The 18295-nt window shown below is 40.9% G+C and overlaps 2 protein-coding genes across 5 annotated transcripts in view; one reads left to right on the forward strand and one right to left on the reverse strand.

Moving 5' to 3' along the window:
* The window catches only part of LOC135256808 (guanine nucleotide exchange factor DBS-like), an 86433-nt gene that overhangs the window by 30141 nt on the left and 37997 nt on the right, over positions 1–18295 (reverse strand). For all 4 annotated transcript variants that reach the window (XM_064338966.1, XM_064338969.1, XM_064338967.1 and 1 more), the window contains exons 14-17: positions 13964–14067; positions 11577–11665; positions 3998–4064; positions 3482–3597 (exon numbers count right to left, since the gene is read on the reverse strand). In XM_064338966.1, coding sequence (XP_064195036.1) covers positions 3482–3597; positions 3998–4064; positions 11577–11665; positions 13964–14067 — 376 coding nt within the window. The remainder of the gene's footprint in view (positions 1–3481; positions 3598–3997; positions 4065–11576; positions 11666–13963; positions 14068–18295) is intronic.
* LOC135256810 (lactosylceramide 1,3-N-acetyl-beta-D-glucosaminyltransferase A-like) lies at positions 5396–10629 on the forward strand. Its single transcript, XM_064338970.1, has 2 exons — positions 5396–5630; positions 8141–10629. Exon 2 carries the CDS (start codon positions 8434–8436, stop codon positions 9571–9573), a length of 1140 nt encoding a protein of 379 aa, XP_064195040.1. The 5' UTR covers positions 5396–5630; positions 8141–8433; the 3' UTR covers positions 9574–10629.

The following is an 18295-nucleotide window of genomic DNA, read 5'->3' on the forward strand; positions in this document are numbered from 1 at the left end:
TAGATAGCCAACTACTTGCACATTACATGACATGTGTAGCCAGTTAGTAATACGATCACATTTCAGGCTAGAAAATAACCCGTTAATCCAGAGAAATTGCTAAATTGTCTTAGAATCTTTATCGCAACAGAATGTATCAAGGCTGGCCGCCCGGATCAAATTTGTTGTGACAGCTGCAGTCCAAAACAAACACCTGAGAGAGGCTGCTTGCGTGCGTGCCTCCCCCAAGGCATTATATCATTGTTTTGCAATGTGCAGCTGTCATAAAAACATGCTGGCGGAATCGATAACCTCGGAGGCATAAGATTCCAATGAATAGGACAACCTGGAACCTGTTCTCGATTCCCATCCCTATTTAAATGTGCCCAGCATTCCAAATTACTTATTTATAACAACATTCACATTACGTAGTCATATTTTCAAATCTCCAGTCAGCTTTTAGCACTGACTTAATGTAGGGCCCTATGGAATCTGTGTTATAGCTTTTTTAAATTCTCAATTCCGCGAATCCGTCCGTGATTCTGTTATCACAGAAACTGTAGGGCCCTACCTTAATGCTGCCATCAGTCTGTCGCTGGCCTGCGCCGGGCCCCTGTCGAAAAAGACACTTGGCCGCCGGCCCCCGTCAAAAGCTACTTGCCACCGGGCCTAACAACTTTTCTGGTGGAAACCCTGCAAGTGATCAGTGACCTTTGAACTTTGTTTTCTGGGGGTAGGTTCTGGCCATATCTCTTTCCGGGGGGAAAAAAAAGTCTTAAATTCATATCCCAGTACATTTTCATGTAAAAACTGACAGTTTGTGAGTGAACAGGAAGTCAGCAAGACTGTGGTTTTCAGTATTTTAAAATACTGCTTCCAGATTGCACCACTGCAACGTGCTACTAATGTAAACCAACAGACTTGTATTATTTCAGGGACAGCATCTTAATCCTGAAACGTGATGCATTTTTGCTAATTATTTGTATCAATACGTAAAATTACACAACATTGACATGTCACCCCTTCCATAATTTGACCATGACACTATGCTCCGGCAAACATTGCCAAATGATGGGTAGTCCCTTTTTAAATCCAGCCAGTCGCTGAGGTGTAATAACCCCCCTCGTCAAGAGGGTGCACTCTAGAGCTTGTCAATTCCATCCAACCTTGTTAAAACCCAACCAGAGCCCAAGGGTCGCTTTGGGTCTTAAATCTGTTGTTTTATATCGAGCTCCGTTCATGTCAGGACCTTTGTGGCTGGCCCTTTAAATTCTGAGCACAAAGCATGACACAAGCTGGACGGCAGCTCTTGGCAAGCTAGTCCAAGCTAAGCTTTGCAAGCGAGAGAATGGATGCCTCAGAGCTGGCAAGACTAAATGTTATTGTGAGGGGAGGTCGAAGTGAAGCAGTAGCCCTTGAAAGGAAATTCAGAGGTCTGGACAAACTTTTACATGGTTTGTAATTCAGCTGAAAAATGTATCACAGGGTTCATAAAAAAACTAATACTGTGATAGCCTACTTAAGTAAGGTAGCCATAAAAACATGTTCAAACTTTAGACTGCACAAGCCTCCCGCTGTGCACCATCCACTGATCTGACCAAGACATCAATCGCATCTTTTTCAAACAGAGCACCGATGATACCTCAAACCAGGGTGTGTCTACTGTACTGACATACTTACTAAAGTCGGATTCAAACTGGTCAGGCTTTCAAAATGCTGCAACTCTTCGGCTGAAAAGAATGCCCGCTCATGTAGGGTTGGGTTGAATTTTTTGGGCCCGTTTCAAGTTATAGCGTTCTCCTCAGTGCCTTTAATCACGAAAAGCTCGACTTGAGGCTCATCTTTGCCCACATCAAAATGACATCCACACGGGAGACCATTGTCACTCGCGCGCCATTCCTGGTGCAGCGCGAGCCTTCGAGCTGTCGGGATTCTGAAGCGCGATGCGAAGGGTTTTCTAGGCACGTTGTGTGCAGTTGGGCTGCTTTTCAGATGTAGATGAATGGGAACTTGACAGATATGTCGTCTGAGTGTCAGGGCTCTTGAGGGCTGAAGTTCTTGAGAAGCCCGGTGGGTCTTCTTGGGAAGCACGAGGTTGAGAAGACATTAACCTACTTACACAAAACCACTTCCGTCCCCTTTTTAAAAGCGACCCATTTCCATTCAGCGCCTCTTTGGTCTTCGTGCTGGAGAAACGTAATTATACATTTACTGAATATTAGCTTGAAGAAAACAACAGGTAAAAGAAAGCGGGGGAAAAAACACGACATTCTTGTCAATCCTCATTGGGCTAACTACAGCAAGATCTGATAAATACCATATTCCCACCCACAGCGGTAGGGCCAACATTAATAATGAAATATTTGTGAGTAGAAGTTGCACATTAAAAATGCACAATACAATACAAATTAAGCATAAACATAAGTATAAGTATTTTAAATGAACCAAAGTAAGCATTATTTGAAAAAAAAAGTTTTATTTCAAATTTAATTTTAAATATAAAAAATAGCTACTTTCTAGAATGTGTATTAAAATAGATTTTTAAAATTGTTCTGTTTATATCCTGGACCACACAGTTGGAAACATGAATTACTGGCAGGCCTTTATGGTCACTATACAGACTCTCAATCCAAACACTGCTCATAGACTTATGTCTCTGAATAAGTCTACGATATATGAAAATTACATAATTAAAATAAATAAATAAATAAATAAATAATTTTTATCCATGTCCACACCGACGTTGAACTTTGGATCATAAAACTTCATAATTCAAAAATAACTTCTTCAGTGGTTTAATTTTGTTCATGCTAACAATATTAAAAATTATATTTTTTTTTCCACAAGCAGTGCAATATTGAAAAGACAGCATGAAAAGAACACGTGAAATACATTGTGAAATACACATTGCATATATCAAGGAAACATCATTACACTTTGAGGTCTGTACAGTCACACTGAACTCAGATATTTATACTAATATTAAAGCATATTAACACGATCATATATGCTTACTGCTAGCTATAATTAGCCAGAAAATACAGAAACTTCACTGCCATAAATGCTCTTATATTTTTATATGATGTGTATAACTATTATTTCAATAATACAAGGTATTAGCAGACATGGTGGGAGATTTTTAGCTAGACAGACACAGCCTGATGCATTTTGGATTCTACTGGTTGCTTATTTACCCTGTAATCCCTTTCCATTTGAATTATCAGTTGAAATTCCCTCGGGTCTGTTTAATTCTTGTGTATAATATCAGTTTTATTACAAAAACAAAAATTTGGAAAGAAAAAAAAATCTGAGTCTGGTCTGAGCAATAAAGCTTGAAACCTGTTTGGTGCTCCTGAGTGAGAGCGATGGTATTTGTTTTCTGAAGAGTATGGCCTTCATTCAAATGGTAAAAATGTGTGAAAAAAAAAAAAAAGCCAAGATGTGCGCAAGCATTTATGTAAGCACCTGTACGTGCGTACATACACACAAGGGAAATTCTTACCTGTTGTGAAATTCATAGATTTCAGAGAGGTTTCCAAAAAGCACTTCCTTTTTGTCCTCCAATGCTACTGGAACCAGGTGAGATAACTCTGTGTTCTCCAGTTTAGCAGCATATCCCTACAACATGGGAGTCACAGGGCAAAAGGTCACCAGCAATGAGAACAAAGGATAATGGTGTAATAGATAATGTTCATGAGCTGAACACAACACAAAGATGAATGGTTTTAAGATTGTAAATGATATCACATTTGATGTATCATTTTTGAAAGGGTCCTATCAGATAGTGGGGGGCACTGGCCAATGTTTATAATGAGTTTATTTGCATTCTGCATGAATAAATAATACTACAAACTGTATGTGTAGAATCTTGAGCTTCTAATTAGAACAAAAGGTTGCGGCTTTCTTTGTGTAGTTATGTCTGTTTTGTTGTGTTCGATTTGTCTCCATGGCACCTGGCTTGTCAATGACAAACCATGTATCTTAGTCACAGGACAGCAAATCAGAACAACAAACACACCTCAATGATACTTTGAAGCTCCTCCACGTACAATCTCTCTGTTTCAATCATCTCCTTCAGGATGTGCCTGGGAAGACAAAGGCATAATCTGAGTATAGTTGAATTCAAATAAAATAAATTTTATTTGTATAGCGCCTTTTACAGAGATTTGCCACAAAGAGGCTATACAGAGCAACAGAAGGAAAACTGGGAAAAATCCAGGCCTGAACTCTCAAAATGCAAGCGAGGTAAAAATAAATAAATTAAAAACTTGCTAGTGGGAGCAAACACACTCAAAAAGAAAAAACAAGAAGAAATCTCAGGAGGAACCCGGCTATAGAGCCCATTGTAAAGCAGAGGTAGAATGCATGCAACAGAAATGTAGTAAGGGATCAATTGCAACAAATAATAAAATGGGTTGAGCAGGTTACAGTTGAAATATTAAACTAGCTGGTAAAGTAGTAATTGTCAGGTAATATTACAGTGAACTGGAAATGTATACCAAAATCAGCCAGCTAGTAGCATAGAGATTGATTTCCTTTTTTAGTGTATTACTAATGTTACTAAACATTTGATACTGAAGAATACCATAATTATGGAACAGAAAATTGTCAAGAGAATCAACAATTGCTTGGAATGTAGAGGGACTCTCTCTAGCTGAGCTACCTTTTCCTGCCTCTACTGATTCTTCTAAAAGGATTATTGGTCTGAACTGCAGCCTCAATTGATGTGCTGTCGATACTATCACGCACTTGAATGCCATTTGATGTATTCTCCTATTTCTTTGTTCAATCAGCACGTGGAAAAAACAGGAACAGTTTTCTTAAAAGAAAAAACCTGGTTGTACAATTTGGGTATATCACAGTGCATATTACACAGAATTCCATATTAAACATAAAAAAATGGTGAAAACCTTCGGGAAAATAGGTTTAATAGTTTTTTTATTTATTCCAGAAATACGAAGTATGTGGAATAACAGTACTGCAAATATGAAAACATCCAGTGAACATATAACAGTGAATCCACAGTTCATAAATACATGCTTTTTATGAATCATATAATCTTATTTTCAACTATTTAAAAATAGGCAAAACTGATTTAACTCCATGTGACTATAATTTTTACAGGAAATTTGTGAGGGGAAAAGCTTTTTCTAAGCCTGAGAGACAGTAGGGAGTCTCATGCATGCAGTCTAGTCCCTGCATCAGGCAGTGTGGACGGCAGTAATGACGCAAAATCAAATTAGTAAAATAAAATCTAGAAAATGGCACAATTCTTTTGGAGCTGACTTTAACTTTGACTTCGGAGCTGAATTACCATTCAAACCGACAAAGAAATGCAGTAGTTTAGTGCTTGAGGTGAAATCGAGAGGGCAGAGCTTCCCCTTTGAGCGCGTTTCCTCCTCCTCCACTCCCACATAAAGAGCAGCCCGGGCAACGGTTCACAAAACGTTATGCTCGGCTCAGGGAGGGGCCGCCCTGCTGCGCTCGCCTCTGTCGCGACCACCTCGCTCTCACCGTAGGACAAAAAAAAAAAAAAAAAAGAAAAAAAAAAAACATCCAAGCGACTTCTCTGCTGTCTGCTGGAACTCCAACACCTCCAGAAAGCCAGCTCCGGACTCCCCTCCCCCATTCCCACAAACTTTCATGCTCTGGTAAGTGCTGAACAGACTTCTATTTATAGTGTAAGATTTTTGTAAGAGGAGCGCGCAGAGCTGTTCCCTTTCATAGGCTGACTTTAGAAGGGGCTGGAAAAATAAAGGGACAACAGGGATGAGCGGTTCTGCATTAATGCTAGGAGTCTGAAGTTTGTGCCGGTTTTGCAGTAAGCCCATGGCCAGAAGCCAGTTAACTACACGATGTGAGCACGAGGGTGGGGAGGGGGACCGTCGGGGGAGGCAACTCCCTTTAATGGAGCCCAACCTTTGTGGAAGCACAATGACTAACAGAAATGGAATACCTTAGATCATTAGAGTCTAAAATATTACCTATTATAAAATGTTCTATTGAAAAAGTCATGAAAAACATGAACTTCCAGTTTACAGTATGGTTGAAATACCGAAGAAGGGCCATTTTGGCACATTCTCATTAGTGCTTAATGATACAGAGATTTGTGATTCTTGGGTGTGGACTTAATGCTATTTTGAACATTTGGGTATATGTTCAGGGAGCTACATATGAACCTATTTAAATATTGATATGTTAGACAACTCTGTATGGATTAGTATTTTTTAATTTTGTTCATTAGTGCAATAGATGATAAATCATTTAATACTTAATAAGAAAACTTTTTTTAAATGATCTTTTATTTAAAGAACTGCAGAACGTAAAGATTTTTATAAAGGATTCAGCTAGGGAAAAACATATGAAAAGCAGTTCAATAGCTTACTTGACATACTTTTGAATATATTTCAGACTTAGTATAATTAAAACTGAGTAACAAAAGTACTTCAAAAATATTAAATGAAGTCAATGACAAGACTCACTCAAAAAATGTTCTTGTTTTTAACTTATCTGTGACTTTGGCATAATAAGTGCAGAGAAACTTCCTTTTTTGTATACTGTGGAATTTCTTCCTCTCTGTGGAAAATATTTGCTTCACAATAGCATAGCTATGAAATGCTAGCGTTACAGTACTTAACCACAAGCCAGATATGCTATCCAAAACAAACCACTCCATCTAAATATCCCCAACTCAGCCAACATTAATGAATCACGATGGAGTCATAGTGATACCAGCCGAAAGCAATTATCAGACGGCGAATAACAGATGAATACAGATACAGACGTGCACAATAAAAAAACAAACAAGTTGAGAGATTGTCATGGGTTATACATGCTGCTACAACACTGGTGTAAACAGGCGACCACTTCAGTGGACGGTGGGTGACCCCCATTAGTTGCGGCAGACTAATGATGTTTTAAAGCTTTTCACTCACTGACTGTGGGTCACCGGGGCCAATGATCCCCCCCGGTATTGACACTGGGGCTATTGGAGCTGTACACGCCGGTGCCTCATTGTTGGCGTTACCAAGTGCAAACTTGCTGTAGTAATGGCATTGTTTTGTCGTGCAGCTCTCAGCGATTTGGTCGGGCCCCCGCGACCTAAACCCTCCATTATCGCGTCCGCGCGCGACGCGTCTGCTGTGTTGGCTTTTGTATTCACTGACAGAGACGTGACAACGTCCAGTTTCGCAGTCAAGAGATTTCCAAGCAGCCCATTCCCCACCTCAAAAAAAGCTTCCTGTTTAACGTGACACAAAAGCATGTGTCAGTTACGCCATCCTCCTCCTAAAAAAAGCAATCGTACGTCAGAAGTTCATACGAGTCAGAAATGCAACCTAGTCGCGGGCTTGAACTACAAATTACTTACCCATGTGAAGCACGTAAATTTGGGTTTTTTATCATTCGGGGGGAAGTGGGGGGGGTTACTGACTGCTATCATATCAATTTGTGGTGCCAAAAAGTGTTGTTGGCTCCCCACTTATACACACGATACTGTATGCGTATTATTCCAACAGAGTGGAGTGTCTGGATTTTATTTCCTATATGTAGCTAACTGCAATTGCACAATGACACCTCTGGAAAGGATGACAGATCACAGGAGTCTTGTAGCTAATTTTATTATCTTAAATAATAAAATTAGATACAAGGCATAATTGTAATTTCTCATACAACAAGGACATGAGGGCAATCTAATTAACTGATAGAAACTTTATCAAGAATGGAAAAAAATGTGCTTGTTTATTTATTTTTTAGTTTTTTTAATTCTTTGGGTAATTAAAAAATATATATATAAACTGTTTAGCTCTGGCACTTTGTTTCCGGCTATTGTCATACACTATGTAGGTGAGAGTTCAAACTGGAGGTGTTACAGTGTGCTGTAGTGTCATCAAAGTTGTCATGACTACAGAACTACAGAAACTGCACTTATTAAAGTGTTGTTAAAAAAATGCATGCATCCTGTTAAGGCAGTTTGAATTTTTGAAGCAGTACGTCTTAAAAAGAAATATCGTAGGAAATGTTTTCTCAGTGTAAGATTATTTTGTTATATATCCCTATAAGAGAAAAAGTAAAAACTATACTCTTACCATCACTACTGTTCTGTATTTGGTGAGCTGAATATCCTGTGACTTAAGCAAATATATTCTCATCTTCTTCACAGAGATAAGGACTGTTCGGAATTGCAAAATGACCTCACCAATCTTTCGGCAAATGTGAGTGCAGCAGGACCCACCTCAGTCGTCTCCAGAATTACCAAACAGTCCACTGACTGCTCTAAGACAGACAAAATGAATCTGGGCACATTTCACTAAGCAACCCATGCCCCCTGCCTCCTACGGGATCGATAAAATGGAACTCAGATCAGCGTGCCATTTGAATAATTCCAAGTACAACACAGGTGCCCCGTCAAGCACTTCCAATTGGACCTGACAGCGAAGGTTGGAAGACTGCAGGATGTTTATAAATTTCAGAAGGATCAGAAAGTGTCAATGCGTACAGCTAGCGATGACCATCTTCATCCTGTCTGTGGTGATGGTGTGCTGGGAACAGCTGGACAAACACGTTGTGAGCCACGCAAAGTCCTATTCGTACCGCTATATGGTCAACAGCTATGACTTCCTCAACAAGAGCTTCACCATCAGCCGACAGGATGCCGACAGCCTCAGCAGCTACGACTACTTGATCAACCACAAGCACAAGTGCACCGGGAGGGACGTGCTCCTGCTGCTGTTCGTGAAGACATCGCCCGAGAATGTGGAGAGGCGGCGGTCCATCCGCTCCACCTGGGGGAATGAGACTTACATCCGGCAGGAGCTCGGTGCCAACGTGAGGGTGGTGTTTGCCCTGGGCATTCACCAGGACCCCCAGCAGAGGGAGAGCACCCAGCAGGCCCTCCTCGAAGAGGACCGTAGGTACCAAGACCTGGTCCAGCAGGACTTTGCCGACACGTTCCACAACCTGACCGTCAAGCTGCTCCTGCAGTTCCGCTGGGCCCACGCCTACTGTGGCCACGCCCGCTTCTTCATGTCGGCCGACGACGACGTCTTCGTCCACATGCCCAACCTGGTCAGGTACCTCAGGGAGATGGACCGGAGGGGCGTGCGGGACTTCTGGGTCGGCCGCGTGCACAGAGGCGCCCCTCCCATCCGTCACAAAGCCAGCAAGTATTACGTCCCCTACGATATGTACCGGTGGTCCTCTTACCCGGACTACACGGCTGGGGCTGGGTACGTGATCTCGGGGGACGTGGCCTCCAAAATCTACCAGGTCTCTCTGACGTTCAACTCCACGTTCTACATCGACGACGTCTTCATGGGCATCTGTGCCAGCGCGATGGGGGTGTCCCCTCAAGAACACGTTTTCTTCTCGGGAGAGGGAAAAGCCCCGTATCACCCATGCATCTACGGCAAGATGATAACCTCCCACGGACACGTGAACGACATACACGACCTCTGGAAGGTGGCCACCAGCCTCGAAGTACAAAAGATTTCTGGCGGACTCCTCGGAAGGCTTTATTGCACAGCGGTCAGAGTGGCACTCCTCTGCAAACCCTCCTATGTTGACACTTACCCATGCAAGTCTGCATTTTTATAGCAAGCTGTGTGACTTCAGCACATACCAAGTTCTTGGGGTGCCCCCACCAACATATATGCAACATATGTTTACCTCCTGATGATCTCTATCTCAAGCAGGGAAAGTTACTCAAGTACTGTCTGTTGTATTCTTTGGCTTCCCAAAGAGAGAGGAGTAATGTCCCACACAGTTTCGGAGTTTCACATGAGCTCTAGTCTCTGTTTAAAGTCATAATGAAGGATGTAAAGGTTCTCAACATTTTTTTTTTCGTGTACCAACCAATTCAATTAAACTGATTGAAAGAGCAGTTCCATTGCTTTGCTCTCTGCTGTTGTGCATTCCTGAAGTTTACACCAAGGACAAAGTAGTGTGGTGAACAAAGCAGACACTTCCCAAAAAACACCCCGCTTTCAGCTCTGTAAGCAAATCCACACCCATACACTTAAGCTTAACGTTTCTGGACCTCCTATCATTCTGAGGGTCTAAAAAGCAGCAGTGTCCCACAGCAGTGCTGCAGATGTCACAGCAGCAACACAGGAAGTGGTTTAAATTCACACTTCTCTATCTGGGAAACACGCACCGTTTTTGAATGTATAAATAGCCATTAAACTTGCATACAGAAAAGAATCTGCTTTTTGTCTTTTATGGTAACACTCAATAATCAATAGTCATAGTAAAAAAAAAAAATGTCAATTGCTGTTTATGGAGACTTATGAAAAAGAGATATTGGGTTTACAATACAGTTGTTCACAATAATAAGGTCTTTCTATGTGAATGCATATAATGGACAATAGCGATGGCACATACAGTGTGCTTATCACATTTTACTTGATATATTGAGTCACGTGGAGCCATAATACTGCATGGAAAAGTTAGCTTACATGAAATAGAAGTATTTTACCAAGTTCAACAACTGTCCTGTTCTTTGCATATCCAATTTGTATATTGTATTCATCAGGGAAATTCCTTCAATGTCCACTCATTTTTATTTTATTTTTTTTACACATATTGCAAGTCCTCATGCAGCTTTCTGTCCTGTTATAACCCAGCAACCAATAAAGTGTGCTCAAAACCCAATTTAAACCATATCATTGTGGTCGTAAATGGGGGGGGGAAGCTTTTTTTAATTCCTGAATATTCTTTTTATTTTTATATAGAGATTTAGATGTTTTGCTGACAGAAATATCATTGACAGAAATATTTGCTTTATCATTCAAGCTTAAAGAATGGTACTGCAACTTGTGTGCCAACTTTATTGTTGCTTTAATCACTTTTATTTTCTACCCTATATTTTCACACATGTACGCCCACACGTCCGCACACGTGTACGCATCCAAACACACTGAAATAAGTAACATTCGTACATTGCATTTTAAGATTTTCCTAATTAAGTCATTACTACTTAATTAGATGTTTTCTTAAATTATTCCTTTTCCCATCAAAGATTTGCTCAATAAAGTCTAATTTGCTTGATTAATAGTCAAACAACATCTTCAGGTATAATGGTTACCAATCTTTTTTTCGTTACCATAGACATTCTTAACATCACACATATCGAATATCACAGATGTGCAATAAGTAAATAATCTGCACATCTACAGGTAAGTGTATGTGAGCGTGCCTGTACATGTGTGTGCATTTCATACTTGCAACAATATTTCTGAAACCAGTGTGGGTGACCACACATAACAAAAAATAGCACCCTAGCTCACAACTAACTGGCACTGACTTCCTGTACACGTTTGAATGGGTCGACAGTCACACATGCAAACAGTTAGTCTTAAAAACACAGTCTCTTATATGTGTATAATATACGCTTTGCAAGTATGACAACTTGGCCTTTTGTGCTTGGAAAACACATGGAGGCTAGTATGCTTGATAAAGAGAAGAGAGGAATGTATATATAAAATGAATAATAGCGGATTAATTTAGATTTATATGGTCTGTGTCTCTTAACCCATAAGCAGATGCATTCATTTCATGCAATTGCGTATATATGCAGTGTACGTTGATGGAACCCTTACCTCCGTCTATTCAACAGGCTTTCCTCCGTCTCATTGGTCAGCAGTGCATGATTCGATCCTCCTTGGCTGGCTTCAAGCATAACTTCAATCTAAGGTTTGGCAAATGAACAGCAATGAATGTTAAGCGGGCCAATCGGTACAGTGGCCTTTCTTAGCTGAAAGAAATAATGTGTGAAACCATACAAGCAAACACATGATCGTCCTTCTTTCATTTTAAAGGTCCTTTCATGCTTATATTGATGGTTCAAGATCAGTGTGATCACAGTGAGAGGTGTAAACTTAAAATCTCCATGTTTTTGTATAAGAAAGCATATTTATGCAGATTCATTTTGATTGATTGTAACCTCTTACAATACGTTCAATAAGTTGGTTTGCTAGCTAGCTTCATAAGTTTTGCGAAAACAAGCTAGCTTTTTTTTTTATTGCTGAATTTGGTTCAGCAGCTAACATCTGCCCCACTGACAGCTAAAGATGAATTAGGGATTTCCCTACAAATTCAATTCAAACATTGGAAAGTCATGAGCAAAAATTGTAGTGGCCATTACCACGTACTGTCCAGGTAAGAAGGCTGCATATCTATTACCTCATACAATGCTACATATATAGAACATACCAGAGAAGAATACAATAATATTTTTGATACCGGCATTTAAATTCAGAACACCACATCCCTTTTCCAGTTAATCATCAGGGTGTAGCTGGGGTTTTTTTTTTTGTCTTGTTTTGTTTTTTTCAAACACCTGATCATGTCTGATCCAAAGAACACTACCACATCATAGCTGCTATACAGGTAGGTGCAGTTCTGGTACATTGACGTCTTTCTCAATCATCCACACCATATCCAAGTCGCATCCTTATTTATGGCCAAAAAGCATAATCAAAGTCACTACAAATGAAAATTATTTCTCATTTGCCTTACATTGCAAATAAAATCTAATTGAAATGACTAATTGTTCATGGTGAGAAACAAAACCAATCCATTTTGAAAAACAACCCTTTCCCAAGCTGAGTTTGATTGGACTTAAGCACATAAACCTAAACAGCATTTTAAAATACTGTCTCAAAGAGACAATATGGATCCAATGGTGATTAGAAAATTACCATTAAAGGGAAGTTAAATTTGAACAAAAGAATCTGATCGTTCGGCTTTGTGATTAGAGGGATGGAGGACTAGGCCAAGGGGAACCCCATTGGTTAATTATCTCCAAATCATACCAGACTCCGTTGTGGTGAGACTCGTGCAACCAGCAGCACACACTGATCTGAGAGATAAAAAGGGATGAAACGGAGAAGTCCTTTCTCACAGGCTGGTGCGCTTCGTAAGGTGGCTCATGACAGCAGAATTACACCGGATGTCGCAGTTTTAAATGAAACAACAACATTAAATTTGCCATCTGGAACGGGAAACCAGGGCCCGCAACAATGACGGAGCAGGCTATTCACCCTTCAGTGTCACGGTACATGTCACAAGCACAGAAGTGTCAAATTCAACAAAGGAAGTCAGAGCGCATGAGCAGAGTGTAGGAGACGTAATTTGACTAGAGCGCGGAGCCGGGCTTCAAAAGGATGGAGCCTTTCTCTATTCTCTCACTCCAGTTTCGCTGCGTTGTTGCTCACTTGCCAGCTTTGCGCATGAGCAGACAGAAAACTCGGTCCAGTAGGCCCAGTGTGCCCGCGCTAGTTCCCCCTTTCCCCAACCTCTACCCCGTAAAGCAATGAGCAATTAGCTAAATTTGCTAAGCAGTTTAATATTTTTGCAAGGAGACTGACAAATATGCTTGGGTGCAGAATTGAAGTGTATTCAGAATGGGGTGAGAGAATGTGGCAACGCGGTCTCCTCTGTGGAATATGAAAAGACATATAGCCATGTAGCAAGACTTTTTGTAGAGATAGAAAGAGGCTAGCAGTGTACCTAGCAAGCTAACTAATTAGCTAAATGTCTATCTGTAGCCCAGGTTTTATTGAAAGATTACTTTTACACATTTCAGCTCTCATATCTCTGATTTATATTAGGGATGGGCAGAAGTAGAGTTTTAAAACAATACTTTAGCCAGTTTTTTATTTACATGCCAACAAATGAAAATAACCCACACTAGAGTCACCATCATGTAAAAACATTTTGACAGCATTTCTGCATTAAAAATATTTGCAGGTTCTGGACAATTTGAAACATATTTTTATAAAATTCTTATTGAATGTAAAAAAAATGGTCAAATGTTTTCAAGAAATTTCCCAGGTATCCACAGGAGTGCCTGTATTTGATTCAGGTCTGATGTGCATATGTGTGTGTGTGTGTGTGTGTGTGTGTCTGCCTGGGTGTTTGTTTTACACTTGTAACCACATTTCTGAACACAGTTTTATGAAGCTGGTGAGAGATTGGACTGTACCTTAATGCTGCCTCTTGTCTTGCGTGAGCTTTTCTTTTTCAGCAGATCACTGTCAGCAGGCTGTTTTGGAGTGCTCAAGTTCTCTGAACCTCTGCGGTTCGGCGCTGTAACAGAGCGGGATATAGGAACGAACATGGATTTGGATGGGGAGATTCTTTTATTTATTTTTTATTCTGTCACCGTTTGGAAAATGCACAATAATGGCCCCCACATTGCTTGTTTGTTTAAAAATCTTTCCTGTTCAGATGGCTCAGATAACAGTTGGTTTACATTACATTACATTACAGGCATTTGGCAGATGCTCTTATCCAGAGCGATGTACAACACATCCTTACTCCAATGCTGACCCAAGTGTCAGGATTTTATTTTTTTCAAATGTCGGGTAGACTGTATTCGAAGAGGTAGTTTATACTGCCAAAAGACAGTTGGCTTTTACATAGCTTCTGAAATATTAAACGTCTGCGGAAATTTGAAAAAGCCTAGCCTGGAACTTGAGAGGAAGAAGTGTTGCATTCTTGAACTCTAGCCCTATAGCTCACAAAGATGCATTGTCAACCTATGTGCTTGTTAGCCCAAGAAAAACATTTCAAATTAGTTTTTTACAGCATGAATGTTAAACATATCAAAATGAGACAGTGCACGGTTTCCCATAATGCTAATCAAGTACAAGTGACTGGGACACAATGTGCAGCAGCTGGCACTGGCATAGCACAGTACATCATATTACGGCTCTCAGAACAAATCATTTAGTGGTGCCTGGCCTGTTGCCAACGGTTGATATTTACAGTTGAACTAGTATTCTAGCAGACCGAAGTGGAATTCATCAACCTATTTAATGCCTACTTAGAATTAGCCTATTATGTCTGGTGCACACTACAGGACTTTTCAAATCCTAACCGATATTATAAACGTGGGAGACCCCACACATAATGACAGATTTAACAGATTTCTTTCGTCTTCCAGTCATCAGAAATCGCACACTAGATGACTTGGCCAAGATGGAGCATCACACACATAACATTTACACTCATAATCAATCAGAGTCCAGACTCCCAGAACCTGATGCTTGCAGAAACACAACTCAGACAAAACTTTGCATCCTTGTTGTTGTTATCCATTATCTAACCTGCTTATTCCTGGTCAGGAGCCTATCCCAGCATGCATTAGGTGAGAGGCAGGAATACACTCTGGGTAGATTGTCAATCCATCACAGGGCACACACACCATTCACGCACGCTATCATACCTACGGGCAATTTAGACACTCCGATCAGCCTAACGCGTGTGTCTTTGCTCATGGACACAGAAAGGCCCCGGCTGGGATTCAAACCCAGACCCTTGCAGGCAACTGTGCTATCCACTGCATCACCGTGCCACGCGCGGGCTTGTTGTGTGTGCATTAAATAAGCATTCATACCATTGTCATAATTCTACTAGATTGTCGCCCATTTCTACTGTCCACCTGGCTCGGGAGACAGCAGAATTCCTCTTCGTACTCATCGCAATGTTTCCGTTTCTGTTCTGATCTCCTTTAAAAAAATCAATGCCTTGAAAAAACTGATCTATTGTTTGTGGCTCCTCTACTGTTTTTCTAAACCACCCCACCCACCTCACCCCACGCAAAGTGAACAGTTCTCGGAGCATAAGTGCTTTCGTGTTCAAAGGAGGCCCCTGCCCTGCCGTATCTGACTGAAATCTGAAACTGCAGCAAGAATGGGAAGCTGGTGGAGGGCGGGACTCCCATTAGAATGCAACTAAATCAATTTCCTGTTAAGCAAGTTTGTAAATATATACACACATTCATTCATACATATTCCTGAATGTATAAATCTGTAAAGTTTGGGATGCTGAAAAATTGATCCATGCGTTTGTTACGTCGAGGTTAGATTACTGTAGCGCCCTGCTTTCTGACTCTCGTTAAAGAGTCTCCAGCTTGTGCAGAATGCAGCTGCTCGTATCTTGACCAGAACTAAGAAGTATGAGCACATTACACCAGTACTAGCATCGCTTCACTGGCTACCCATTAAGCATAGGATAGATTTCAAGGTTTTGCTCCTGACTTTTGGACGTACACCTGTGTACATATCTAACCTGCTCCTACCTTATACGCCGACAAGGTCACTCCGATCCCAAGACGCAGGCTACTTGGTAGTCCCAAGAATTTCCAAAAACCTAAAAGGTGGTAGGGCTTTCTCCTACAGGGCCCCACTACTGTGGAACCAGCTTCCAAAATTTATAAAGGAGTCAGACTCAGTCTCAATATTTAAATCTAGATTAAAAATGCACCTCTATGCTCAGGCTTATAATCAGTTGTAGTCTGGAGACAGGGTGCGAGAAGCCTGTAGTCATAGAGCTTTGTAGGTGGCAATCCTTTCCTTACTGTCACTTGTCAATCAGCTATGACCCGACTTTACACGGGCTGGCTCTTGATAGGCGGGTATGCTTTTCTACCCCTCATGACTGCATGGGCTCTCCATCCCTGTCCTAGTAGCTATGCAGCCATATACTACTCCTGGCGGGGTCCCCCCAATACATACTACTGCCACTTTACCCACTGTCTGCTATATTGCAAATTCCCTAATTTCCATTTCTACCCTCTTCCCCACGCTGCCCCAACCCTCGAGAGTGCTTCGAGAGTCGTCTGGTCTCCCCCACCTCTGCGGTCCAGCCCCTCTTTCGTCATTGCCTCCACCCTGCCCACATCTGTCGCCACCTGCTGTTCCCCATCACCGCCACCCGGCTCCACCCATCATCTGAGCCACATCATAAACCTTGTAAAACTGACTGACATGTTGGTCACCAGTCGGCACCCTGAGCTGACCAGAGGAGGATGGGTTTCCCCCTTGAGCCTGGTTCTTTCCAAGGTTTCTTCTCATCTGCCACAGGGAGTTTTTCCTTGCCACTGTTGCCTTAGGCTTGCTCCTGTGGGGGTTTAGGCCAGGGTTGTCTGTAAAGCGTATTGTGACAACTGCTGTAAAATACGCTATACAAATAAAATTTGATTTGATTTGATTAAAGGCATACATTTGTTTGACATTGTCCAAGATATACTCATTAATTCACCACTGATTTAAAGCGGTCAACACTAGACTGTGCGATATACTCAAACCATACACAACCCTCTTGGGGCCAGAGGTTGGAAAATCCAGATGTTAGAAAGGAAAAAATCCTGCCATGTTTTTGTACCACCCATGAACTCAGCCAGCTGAGGTCATTAACTAGTTCTGCCTCCTGGCTGGAAAATTGTGCTAATTAGCAAATCCAGAAGATTGGAACAAAATACTGGGGTGGACTTTTACTTTCTGAACATGGATTTTCCACCTCTGATTGGTGCCTGGTATGAGGGCAGCCTGTGTGAAATGTAGGATAATTAATGATAATAAAAAAGTAAGATGGCCATAGCACTTCAAAATATCATGTGTAATTGATTAATTACATTTTTTTTAAATGCTGAAACACTGGCTTATAGTTCTTTAACATGAACAATAAAATATTGATATAATAATTGCAGAACATTAACTGTTTCTCCAGTATTTCTAATATAAATCTGAATATGCAATAATAATCTTCCTGTTTTAAAGTGACAGCAAATGTTTTTACCGTTACCCTTCTACAACAACATTTACAGCTCCATTTCTCGGAACCAGTGGGATGTGGGTAATTTAACATGCAAATCTCCTGCAAGTTTCACTGTTGCTTCAGACCACTAAGCAAGCAATCAACCATGAATTTCTCCGGCTGATAAAGGTACCGTGACCTGAACAGCATTCACGTCAAACATACTGCTTCATCTATTTTCCTGAAACAGTACCTTGTAAATATTAACATAGTGATAAGAGTTAGTTAACATTAAACAATTCCAAGTTTGTGCCGAATGTATGAAAGAGTGGTTTACAATGGTAATACATCTGTGAGAAGATTGATTAGCTTAATCGAGTGATTTTTGTAGACAGCTAAGTGGTTGTTTTGTAATACACTTTGAGAGGAGAAATATATCAAGTTTGTGTCTCATGTTTTTCGGAAGCTCTAGTGCATATAAGATGGTAGCAAGTTGTCTGTGGTGTACAGTACATAAAAAAGGTAAAAAGGGCATATATATAAAAATGTACTCTTTGGGACATTTGTTTTAGACAACAGGCCTTGGACTGTGGCAGCGATTTTAATATTCACCGCTCACTGACTAAGCTACAGAGTCCAGCCAAAGTAGCCTACTAACGCTAGTTCAGATACAAATGCGACATTTCACCAAATTACGTCACAATGTTTACCTTTTTCTGTATCAGAGCAGAATTAAATTTGCCTGGTCGCATTCAGAGCATTTAGTACCTCTGCC

This window comes from Anguilla rostrata, chromosome 6 (assembly GCF_018555375.3).
Source record: "Anguilla rostrata isolate EN2019 chromosome 6, ASM1855537v3, whole genome shotgun sequence".
Taxonomy (NCBI): domain Eukaryota; kingdom Metazoa; phylum Chordata; class Actinopteri; order Anguilliformes; family Anguillidae; genus Anguilla; species Anguilla rostrata.

Excerpts from the sequence above, each read along its gene's own strand:
- LOC135256810 (XM_064338970.1), top strand. The coding sequence starts at position 8,434 with ATGTTTATAAATTTCAGAAGGATCAGAAAGTGTCAATGCGTACAGCTA.